Source organism: Gopherus flavomarginatus, chromosome 2 (genome assembly GCF_025201925.1).
Source record: "Gopherus flavomarginatus isolate rGopFla2 chromosome 2, rGopFla2.mat.asm, whole genome shotgun sequence".
Classification (NCBI taxonomy): Eukaryota; Metazoa; Chordata; order Testudines; family Testudinidae; genus Gopherus; species Gopherus flavomarginatus.
In genome coordinates this window covers 105,945,026-105,957,451 of record NC_066618.1, presented here as the reverse complement: position 1 = coordinate 105,957,451, position 12,426 = coordinate 105,945,026, and the positions used below count along the sequence as shown (strand labels likewise).

At 41.0% G+C, this 12,426-nt stretch overlaps 1 protein-coding gene across 1 annotated transcript in view; it reads right to left on the bottom strand.

Moving 5' to 3' along the window:
* ABCA13 (ATP binding cassette subfamily A member 13) overlaps positions 1–12,426 on the bottom strand; it is a 294,970-nt gene that overhangs the window by 36,556 nt on the left and 245,988 nt on the right. Inside the window, exon 56 of the mRNA XM_050937636.1 lies at positions 5,503–5,653. Within this exon, the coding sequence (XP_050793593.1) occupies positions 5,503–5,653 (151 nt within the window). The remainder of the gene's footprint in view (positions 1–5,502; positions 5,654–12,426) is intronic.

Here is a 12,426-nt window from a genome sequence, read left to right as displayed (position 1 = left end):
ACTCCAGACAAGACATATTCAAACCTGTGACTGTACAGTTCCCCACCACACCCCCCTGCCCTTTTAGGTTCCCAAAATGTTGTGTGTCTGTCAATAAAGCTATTTTCTTTTCAATAAATGAATTATTGACTTTGAGAACAGTCTTTATTATTGCAGAAAGACAAAGATACCGTAGCCCAGGAAAGAAACAGGCACTGCAAATCAGCTTAGGAAAAACAGATTCCTACTAACATTGTAACCATTGCACTTCACTCCCGTGAAAGGCACCAAATATTACTGTTGGTTTTCAGCCTCAAATTCCTCCCTCAAGGCATCCCTAATCCTTGCAGCCCTGTGTTGGGCCTCTCTAGTAGCCTTGCTCTCTGGCTGTGCAAATTCAGCCTCCAGGGGTTGAACCTCGGAGGCCCATTCCTGACTGAATGTTTCATTGTTCCCTTCACAAATATTATGGAGGGTACAGCATACGGATATAACCGCAGGGATGCTGCTTTCCCCTAAGTCTAGCTTCCCATACAGAGATCTCCAGTGCCCTTTTAAATGGCGAAAAGCTCACTCCACAGTCATTCAGCACCGACTCAGCCAGTAGTTGAAACGGTCCTTGCTCCTGTCAACCTTCCCTGTATACGGTTTCATGAGCCAAGGCATTAACGGGTAGGCAGGTTCTCCAAGGATCACAATGGGCATTTCGACGTCTCCTACTGTGATCTTCTGGTCTGGGAAAAAAGTCCCGGCCTGCAGCTTCCGGAACAGGCCAGTGTTCCGAAAGATGCATGCATCATGAACCTTTCCAGGCCAGGCTGTGTTAATGTCAATGAAACGCCCACGGTGATCCACAAGCACCTGGAGAACCATAGAGAAATACTCCTTCGATTAATATACTCAGATGCTAGGTGGGGTGGTGCTTAAATAGGAATATGCGTCCCATCTATTGCCCTTTCACAGTTAGGGAAACCCATTTGGGCAAAGCCACTCACAATGTCCTGCATGTTCCCCAGAGTCACGGTTCTTCTTAGCAGGATGTGATTAATGGCCCTGCAAACTTGCATCAAAACGATCCCAACTGTCGACTTTCCCACTCAAAACTGGTTCGCGACCGAGCGGTAGCTGTCTGGAGTTGCCAGCTTCCAAATTGCAATAGCTACCCACTTCTCCACAGCAGGGCAGCTCTCAATCTCGTGTCTTTGTGCTGCAGGGTGGGGGCGAGCTCAGCACACAGTCCCATTGTCATAAACAGATAGTTAAGGGTTAATGTCTCTTTTACCTGTAAAGGGTTAAGAAGCTCAGTGAACCTGGCTGACACCTGACCAGAGGACCAACAGGGGGACAAGATACTTTCAAATCTTGGTGGAGGGAAGTCTTTGTTTGTGCTTTTTGTTTTGTTCGTTGTTCGCTCTCGGGACTAAGAGGGACGAGACGTACACCCAGGCTTTCCCAATCTTTCTGAATCAGTCTTTCATGTTTCAAACTAGTAAGTAACAGCAAGGCAAGGCGGATTAGTCTTATGTTTGTTTTCTTAACTTGTAAATGTGTCTTTTTGCTGGAAGGATTATTACCTCTGTTTGCTGTAACTTTGAATCTCAGGCTGGGGGGTGGTGTCCCTCTAGTCTATATGAATCTGAGTACCCTGTAAAGCATTTTCCATCCTGATTTTACAGAGATAATTTTTACCCTTTCTTTCTTTAATTAAAAGCTTTCTTTTTAAGAACCTGATTGATTTTTCCTTGTTTTAGAATCCAAGGGATTGAGTCTAAACTCACCAGGGATTGGCAGGGGGAAAGGAGTGGGGACGGTTAATTCCTCTTTGTTTTAAGATCCAAGGAGTTTGGATCTGTGTAGCCTCTCAAGGAAACCCTGGGAGGGGAGAGTCTGGGGGGAAAAGTGGGGGATGGTTAATTTCTCCTTGTTTTAAGACCCAAGGGGTTTGGGTCTTGGGTTCCCCAGGGAAGGTTTTGGGGGAACAGAAGTGTGCCAGACACAGACTTCTGGCTGGTGGCAGCGTACCAGATTTAAGCTAGTAATTAAGCTTAAAAGTGTTCAGGCAGGTCCCCACTTTTTGCACTCTAAAGTTCAAAGTGGGGAAAAAACCTTGACACCCATGAAAGTGGCTTTTCTCATCTGAAAGTTCTGCAGCCACTGCTCGTCATCCCAGACTTCCATGACGATCTGATCCCACCACTCAGTGCTTGTTTCCTGAGCCCAAAAGCGGCGTTCCACGGTGCTGAGCATTTCCGTGAATGCCACAAGCAATGTCATGTCATACGGTCAGGCGACTCACTATCATCGTCAGACTCCTCATCACTTTGGAGCTTAAGGAGTAGCTCAGCTGCCAAACATGATGTGCTGGCGAGATTCGTCAGCATATTCCTCAGCAGTTCGGGCTCCATTTCCCACAGAAATCGCGCTGCACAGAAACCGTTGGGAGAGTCACAATGGTGCCAAACGTGGACGGAAAAACAGGGATTGCTGGGATGTGAAGCGATGCATCACGGGGCGTTGGGACAGGAAGCAGAATGACCTGCACCCTTCCATCCCCTTCCCACAACCCACGGCGCCAAAATGGAATGAGGTGCTCAGTGGGATAGCTGCCCATAATGCACCACTCCCAACAGCGCTGCAAATGCTGCAAATGTGGCCACACTGCAGCGCTGGTAGCTATCAGTGTGGCCACATTCCAGTGCTTTCCCTACACAGCTGTACGAAGACAGCTGTAAATCCCAGCGCTGCACACCTGCAAGTGTAGCCAAGCCCTAGGACAGGAAGTGAACTCCAGCATAACCTTTTTTTTTCTTTTCCCTAACAAGGTTTAGATTTAGTTTGAGTTATGGGGGAAGGTTGAAGGTCGGTTATTATATATTATTTACAATAGCACCTAGGCAGGCCACTCATCCAGTATGAAACTGTTCTGTCCTGTTTTTCTAAGGTTTGTCCCCCATCTGATACCCAGACAAAACTGAATATGCCTTTTCTAGGCAACTAGGACCAGATTTGCAAAGGTATTTAAGTCCCTTTTGAAAATGGGACCTAGGCACTTATAAAAATGTGCAGCTCTTTAAATATATATATATATATATATATATATATATATATATATATATATATATATATATATATATATATATATATATATGTATATATAGGGGCATTTGACTCCAGTTAAGAATCATCATATTTTTGCTGCGAGGGAGGTGCTATGTTGAAAGGGTCACAAGAAAAAGGGAACACACTCACACACGTGGTAGATGTGTCCGGGAATTAGAAAATTTCAGGAAGAAATGATTGAAGATACCTTATGACAAAATGCTCCTCCTTAGAGATCCCCTGACCTGCTTACTTAATGCTCCAGTCAAGGATCTACTTTTAAACAGAACAACACATTCACTTCTTTTTTATGTTAACTAGACTTTGGATTGCACGGTATTAGCAAAATGACTCCTCTTCCTATGGAATTGTGGTATAGTAAAATATGAACTTTACTTGTAATGGAAAAGCTTTCACACCAAGTATATACACAGGAAAAGTGCCAAAAAGTGGATCAGTGTATAGAAATTTGGTCACTTTTTTGTATACTAAGATAGGGAATAGGGCTCTCCAGCCAGTAAGCCAGAGTCTTTAGGTTTTGAATATTAAGCTGATCCTGAATAAGTAATAAACAATGTAGTATGTCAATGTGTTGTTATAATTTTCCCTTAATTTAAAAAAAGTTGTGTTTTTTTTAAATCACCATGTGGCTTTAGGAGCCATGACTCTACGCACAGGTCTATAATCCTTATGCTTTGAACTGGACCTGAACCAAAGATGCCCCTCATGGCAAATTTATTACAAGGGGTCATCTAACACAGTTGCTACTCTCCCAGCAATGCCGAGGCAGCTATCCTCCTTCATTAGCTCATTCATGCTCCTGTTATCTCTAATTTTCCCATCTGCCCTGTTTTGCACTGGACTAATTCCAGCACTGGGATGGAATATGTTTATTCTGCACACATTGCACTCGATGTAGGAGTCAGTCAGCTTGCTCAGAGCAATGTTGTGGGCATATCACGTACGTTTTCCACATAAGGCCACTTCTCCTTAAAACTCCCTGCCTGCAATACTGAGGAGCCTACAGGTATGATTTCAAAAGGTGTCTAAGTGAATTAGGAGCACAATTTCTACTGACTTTCAATGGGACTTGTGCTCTTCAGTCACTTAGGCACTTTTGAAAATTCCACTCCATAGCTACTATTGTCAACATTTGTGCCTCGGTCTATTATATACGTTGTACCATATGGAGAAGTACATTACAAGGATGTATTGTCGTCTGTTCTGTTGGACAGAACAGAAAAGGTTAAAAACCATGCTTCAGAGCATTTTAAGACTTTGCTACCTAATTAAATAATCAAGCTTTGATTTCTGCTTTAAGTTACATTTATGACCAAAACATATTTGATGACTTATGTGAGACTTATGAATATTTAACAGCATTCTCTTAAATGAATGTACAGCTCTAAGAGACATGCCAGAAACTGTTCTCATCCATGTCTCTATTAAATGCTACAATAATAGACGGATAGTACAGTTGTGCTAAAAGCTGATCATAAGAGGGAAACAGTCACTGGATAGAGATGACAGGTAATTTTCACCAAGTGGCTTAATGCAATAACAATTATCTCTTAATATATTTCCCTTAGACCAAGGGGAACAAATCTTTATGTTTGCAGTACTCTGGCCATCTTTAATCCAAAACTAATGAGGTGGGTTGACAACACTGAACAGCTAAGGAAAAGATTGGATGCTGAATTCTAAGTAGCTATCGTAAATGGCGCTTGGCACTGTTTACATGGGGATGCCTTGTTAAGACAGCAAGCGGCATTTTCAGGTCCAGCCAAGCTCTGCTATGCACAGGGCCCAAGTGAAGGGGCAAATGTGGCTGTTGCTAACTTTATCGCCCAACTTCAATCCTGGAGCTACATGAGGGGTTTGCTGTGGCCTCGGGTCAGGTTAGACTAACTCCTGAGCTGCCCTAACTTGTGCCCAGCTGCAATGTCTCCCCAAAGGCCTTCCTTGGAGTTGGGACTCAGCCACTGCAGTCGTACTCCATTCCCCCAACAGGCCTCCTATGCTGGGTGGAGGCTGCAAATTAGTGGTGGAGAGCTGGCTTTGAAGTTATTTTGCTAAGAAGCCATAATGGTGAAGTGAAAAGTGAAGAGGCTACGTATGTAGACTTTTGATTTTAAATCTTTTATGGTTTGTGGGCCAGGCATTGCTCTCACAATTCCAATAACTTCAGGGAAGTTACTCTTGATGTATACTGATTTGAGAGGAAAATCATGCTACTTTTAAAACTTAAAAGAAATCAATATATTTTGGGGTGGGCAGAGAAGATTCCTTATGACCAAAACTGTTGAAGACAAATATCTGATTTAAAAGATGTGTTTTCCAGTGCAAGAAAATGAAACTCGTGTGAACTCTATGGCCCAATCTTGCTCCATCTATTCCTTGCAAAGCTAACTCATGGATAATTACCTTATGGATACATTGTTTTGGAACTCCATGCAGGCTGCAGTAATAATAAAGATGCTCCCAACCAGTTAGAAGTTTATCCAGGGCATCTTGCTGTGGACAGTAGCCAATCAGAATCCCTTCAGAGCTAGCAGACAATATATCCATTTCAGACCTATTTAAAAGAAAAGCAAAAGATTTAAACACTTGAGTGTGATATTCCTTAGTACTTTAGCCCTGGTGTTTCCGTTTTACAAGCCTTGATCCGTACAAGTATATTCACCTGAGAATTCTAAAAGGGATGGAAGTAGAATAGGCCCAGCTCCCATCTCTCTCTTCTCATTACTTTCCCTGAGATGAGTCCAGCAGCTCGCTGTGCTCTTTCTCCTTCCATTTCCTTCCCCTCTCTAATCTCACAGTCCCGCCAGAAGAGGAGCCTCTGGTTCCAGTGAGCTTTCCCATTCTACAGCTGGTTTAGCTCCCCAGCCAGCAGCTCCAACTGGAGACAGAGCTACTTTTGGGCTCCATGCTATAAAGTATGCACCTGGCCTAGTACTGTCACTTGGAGACACCATGCTCTGCTGCTTCTTCACATGAGGTAGGAAGCAAGCATCCTGTGCAGGCCTTGGGAAGAGCAGGGGAGAGATGCATTATGTAGTAATTGACTTCACAGATGTACCCTCCACCTCATTAAACAATCCTCATGAAACTCTTCTTTAATACAGAAGAATGACCAGATCTGAAGATGTCAAACACTTCAAGAACAGCCAGTTTCATAAGGGGTAAGGTTAGTTATGTGCCTTGTCTCAAGCACAGCAGAGTGTGCCTATACTGACTGATAAGCAGATCCCTCAGTAATTTACAAAGAGAGGTATGTGTGTGTGTGTGTGTGTGTGTAAAGAAACAAAAACAGAAATATTAAATGCCTAATCGTTTAAATGATGATATCCAGATAAAAATCACACTCGTCACTTATAAATTATCACCCTCATTTCAGAGTCTTTGGCCTATGCTTTGTAGCTGTACAACATTACTAGAAACTCCATTCATTGCTAAGAAGCAGGCTTGATTGCAACGGTGTCTCATTACCCATAATGATGATAAATGTACCCTTATTTATTCCAATACGTAATCTAACATTTGGTGGTGCTGATTTAAATTTACAGAAAATGATTCAGACAACCAGCACAACTATAGACCTGCCAAAAATCAAGGTGCTTTTTTGTAAAGTCTAATGAGCTCGGGGTGGGGAGGGAAGAAGGAGGAGGTGGTAATAATAATAAAAAAGGCTTTGGGTTACAATAGGATATTCTTTTTATTTTCCCATAGTGCTTCTGTGTTGCTATGAATATGATTAATAAGGTTGAATACACAGGTAATCATTTGGAAATGGAAAAGCAAGTGTTCTATGTAGATGGCCTACACATTCCAAAATTGTAGAAAGCTTAAGTATGTATCTGCTAATCCTTTACAAAGCTCTCTTGTCTGGGGAGACATTAGTATAAACTGTGTATTTTACATGCTGAACCACAGTATCAAAGTATTTTAAATGCTCTCAAAAGTTAATTTATCATCATATGATGCACCTTGCTGGGGACTCATTGGAATGGACTTCTTGCTCTTAATACAAAAGATATGGAATTTTAATACCTATGTGAGTTTGCATTGAACCAAGAAGTGCATGTGGGGAGCTCTGGTAAACTCTAAAATGTGACACAACAAAATGAAAGTCAGGATTAAACTTCTCCACTTGCCTATGGTCAGTTCAAGGGTTGCTCTTTAAAAATATATATAAACATTACTGAATTTCTCCCAGCACTATTTCAAGCATATCTAAATCAAATTAAATGGTTTTTTAAAGTCATCTGCACCTTAGGGCATGGATTTGCTAATGTGGACTATATTAGCATAAATTGGTAGAGGCAGTGGATTCCTTCCATAATGAACTCTGACATGTAGAAATTCTATTTATAGTCAATTCCTTCCTGGGCACCAAAGATGTTGTAAGAGATACACAGAGCAATCTCAAATTAAGGCAAACAGAGAAGAGCAATACAAACCTTCCTTTTGGCACAGCTGCTCCTTTTGGAGCACTAAAGTCTTGACTTGAGGCAATATGCAAGGCACGTACATAGGAGACCAAATTAAATGCTGGGGTAATTTTGCTAACTTCTAGAAACTTTCATTAAGGAGGAATTTAGTTTAGTGAGTCTAATAACTGAATGGGAAACTCCCTTCCAGAATAGTTCTACCATCCGGATGGAAAAGATCACCTGTGGAAGCAAAATAACAAACAGCTAAAACATTCATTAAGTCTCAGTTTGAGTGACTGTGCCTCAAAAGGGATGTATTTTAGCTAGTTTTCTATTTTGCTTAGGGCAATAGAACCCATTTAAAGTCCCTGGCTCCACTGATTGTCCAAGACAATATCAGTGTCTTGCTTCCAGTTCAGCATAAAGACGTAGAAATACAGGGGGTCCCTATGGTGAAGTATAATTTCCATAAAGGCAGGACACATTGCAAAAGAGTTTGAAATATTTTGCCATGTAGCCTTGCACACTTTTGTCCTGATCCTGCAAATGCAATTAGATCAACGAGTGCAGACCTTGTACTCATGTGGAGTCCTAATGGGTACAAAGGTCCCTGCTAGCAGATCCAATAGCAGCATTAGGGCCTTTATTTTTTATTGCCTTTAGCTCTTTACAAGATAGAAAAATGTCATATATGGTTTACAGAGGACAAAGCCATTTGAAGTGCTGGGTGTTTGTTATGTATAGTACGATGCCTGTTCTTCCCCCAGTGCAGTAGAAGCAATCTCACTGACTGGTATCTCCAGATCAAAATGACTATGGGATGAGTGCTTTTTAGCTTTGCCCTATGCTTTTTTTGCATGCTGAAAAAACAGGTTAATCAAAAAAACAGCTTAGTTTTCAAATATTCTACTGACTCAAGGAAGGAAACTCCCACTCCCCACCGCTTTAAAATAAATTGACCTCCAAGGAAATCTCATCTTTCCATTTTACTTTCATGTCTACATGAGAAATTAGCAATCCACCTGTTAACATGGTGTTACACCAAAAATCCTTCTCATTATCTGCTGTACTGTAAAGGGTTTTGCATTCAAACCATAATTATCCTTAATTTATATTTTAAAGCTATTAGTTGCATTAATTATATTCTCCTCCTCCTCCCTCAGCACATACACATATAATATGCATGATGTTTTTAGGCCATCCACGTTAATGAGAAAAAGAATTGGAAGAGAAAATTCAGTTGATTTTATATATGAAGCAGGATTCTATGATTACAGAGTCCAGCCTCACTCTGTCTATAGCAATTGGATATATCAATAGATACAGTGTTTCTCAGCATAACCAAAACAATAAAAGCAGTAATACAACAGCCTAAGCTTACAGAGCAGCTTGCTTTAAATTGCTTTAAAACATCAATGACCTTTAGTGGTTACCTTTTAAACTTGTCAGTAGCTTTAGTTAATAGCTTTACTGAAGTAAAGTTAATTATCTAGGCATGCTCTCTAAGAAGTATAAGGACAATTAGGTAATGTGCCAAACGTTGAGGTAACCTTATCTAAGGCGGAACTAGTAAGACTTAAGGTTGAATGTTGTAATAATAAAATAATTAGACTTAGCTCTTCTAGCACCTTTTCATTCACAGATTGCAAAGTGCTTTACAAAAAAAGGTATTTTTATTCTCATTCTACAGATAGGGAAACTGAGACATGAAAAACATCACACATTGATTCAGTGACATAAAGCACAGATGTAAAAAGTTTATTGACAAAGGCGTCTAATGCCTCATTGTCTGACTCTAGTTTTATGCTGGTGGCACTCCACTGAGTTCTCCGTTTTGTTCAGCAAGATGATGACATATCTAAATAGACTTAGTTTTCTATCTTTTAACCAAACTGTGAAGATGTTTGGACTTTGATATGGAAAAGCAGAATTCTTATATGAATGCAGCAGCATAGTCACCCACTCTCAGAAACCTCTTCCTCTTTCATACATGTTTATTCAGGAGCCAGGCTGCCACACCCAGGTGGCCTGGGTGCTCACACTATACTGAGCCTTGGATTAGAAGGGCCTTCATCCCAAAGGGAAAGACAACAAGGGTATTCTACAGAGATTCAGCAACTCTGCTAAACAAGGCCCTGCAGTACTTGCTACACCTAAAGAAGAATGTATGAATTGATTGGCTGGCTGGGCTCAGAATTTCTTTGGCTAGCAGGAAATTGGAGAGAGTACTGAGGAAACCATTGGTTTCTGTGGAATCTGAGCATCCATTATTCAATGCAAGCAAAAAGCCCAGTTTCCTAGGCGTTTTAGCCAAAGCAGGAGATACCAATGACAAAGGCTGGTGGTTTCTTCTTCTCTGCCATCTAGAAGATGTAATCTTTATTGCAACAGGACAACTGCCTGCTCTGGGAAGCTAACAGTAAAAATAAGAACTCTTCTCTGTGAAGAACTGTTACACTATACTAATCATGGTTGAAAAAGTTGTGAAGGAAACTCCCTAAAACATCACATATAACACAGGAACAGTGGTCTTTTCCCATTTCCATCTGCTGGCAGGAGGGAATTATACCATTCTCTGAGATGCCAAAGCAGGGACATTGGGCAATTCAATTCAATTAACTGATCAGAAGAGGCTGAAAGAAAATCCCTTTTATGGTTGTAAAAATCAGCTTACACAAAGAGAGATTTGCACTGGCACAATGGTTAGCCAATATGCAGCAGTTATCTGGGATGATCCTCAAAGTCCTTGTTAGGGAGCTTATTCCTTCACCCTCTCACTTCACTGGTCCTTCTCGCATGAACAGAGAGCAACAATACCCGAAGTCCAAAGGCACAAACAATTCAATGTTTATTGGGGTGAACTTCCAGCAAGCACGATTCCGGTTTCCTTCCTTGATGTCCCCCTTCCCAGCTCTGACACCACAGAGCCTTATCTGTGTCCCTGTTCCTGTTCCCATCCCCTGTTCCCATTTTCCCCTTTAGCAAGACATGATTTTAATTCCCCCATCCTCAGTCCCTGTTCCCATTTCCCCCCCTCACTTCCAGATTGACTTCAGACTATATAGCAAAACCTGAGTTTTGCTTAGCTATTCCTTAACCAATCATTTTACTGAAATTTAACTAACCAATCCTTACATACTGTAACATGGTTATTTAACCAATTATATTCCACCACCTTCATTGGTTTACACTCAACAAAATTAATTATACAGCAGACAGAAACAATCACAGAACCAGAGAGAGACCATGCAAATAAACATACAAAATAATACAGAAGTGAGGATTTCACAACTACATCGATACAGACATAAGGGTTTTCCAGCTCTGTCTACTGATAAGTGAGTTCTTGCCAGACAGGATGCTATCGAACTAAGTTTCCTTTTACATCTTCTAGGCTCTTCCCTTTCTCTGGAGGTGATAGGAATATCAGGGCAGGATTGTATTCCTAATAGCACCTTATTTCAATGTGGCTAGTTTGGAATGTGAGGATGTGACCACACACTTCCCAGCTTATGGCTATCTAACTACACCTTGGTTGAAGGCCTTAGCCTGTCACAGTAAGAGAAGGCCATTACACAGACAGTGATTTTGATTCTTTCTTTTATACCTCTATAACTAACTAAGTGATAAGAATACACCTAAATTCTTAAAGTATAGGCCTTTGCAGACAGGCCTGAATATCTATATCCTAACAGTCCTGTTTGATGTGCAAGCATTGAATGATTACACCAAGGAAAGAGAGAATATGTTGCAATTGTTCCTCAGACTTCAAAGGACAGACAAAAGGGTTAAGAATCAGAAAGCAAATGCCACAGTTCAGTCACTCAAAGGGTTGTGGTTCAAAGAGGCAGTTCCGGGTACATGCTGTCCGAGATAGACAAAGGATACTAGAGACTTCAGAACCTGGTAAGAAATATCCGTAAATGAAATTAACTTCTAACTACAGACGGCCAGATTCTCAACTGATGTAAATTAGTGTAATTCCATTGGATTCAGTAGACCTGTCTGAAGACCTGGCCCAGACTTTTTCCCCATGGATAGCCAGAAGAGTGCTTCACTTATTTCTTTTCACTCTACCATGTTTACCTGCCTTCTTCCTTATGCCTGGAATGCCCCCTTTGATGTGGTCTGCCATGCCTTAACCTTTTATTTCTCAAATCTCTCCCTGAAAACACTTCCTCTATATGTTGCAGAGAAAAATATATAGAATATATATTTTAGTGACTGACACAAAAATCATAGACCTAACATGCTGCATGCTGAACTTCACAGCTCATTTGCACTGTTTTTCATAATACCCCATCCCTCCTATACTCTGTTTGCATACGTATATGACAGGATCTTTGGGTCTGCTAGATAAAGGCCCACAGACGTTTTCAACTACATTTGAGCTCCCTGCCTAAAGCTATTGACAAATTTAAAAGGTAGCCACTATAGCTCATTGATGTTTTTAAAGAATTTAGATGGAAGTTGCATGTAAGCATAGGCTACTATATTGTTTTGATATTATGCTGAGAAACACTGTGCCTATTGATGTATCCAATTGCTATAGACAGAGCGAGGCTGGACTCAAAGCCACGTTTCCCTCCCAAGGCTCCACATGCAGCAATGCAGCTTTACATAGGGAATTAAGCAAAAGTACAATCCAGCCCTAAATAAATGAATTCTTGCTTTCGTTGGTTATCTAAATATAGTTAGTAATAGAGCAGTGTGGGGAATGGTTTTCCCATCCTGGGAAAAACTTTGAGATTTCTACATTCATACCACATTTTGGGTTTCATAAAGTGTTGAAATGAGAGCTTTGGACAATTTTGAAACTTTTTTCCCCCAAAAAACTGTTTCTAAAAGGGAAATTTGTTGAAACTGACCCTTTCCCACAAAAAATCTCAGTTTCAAGTAACTCGTATTTTTGACG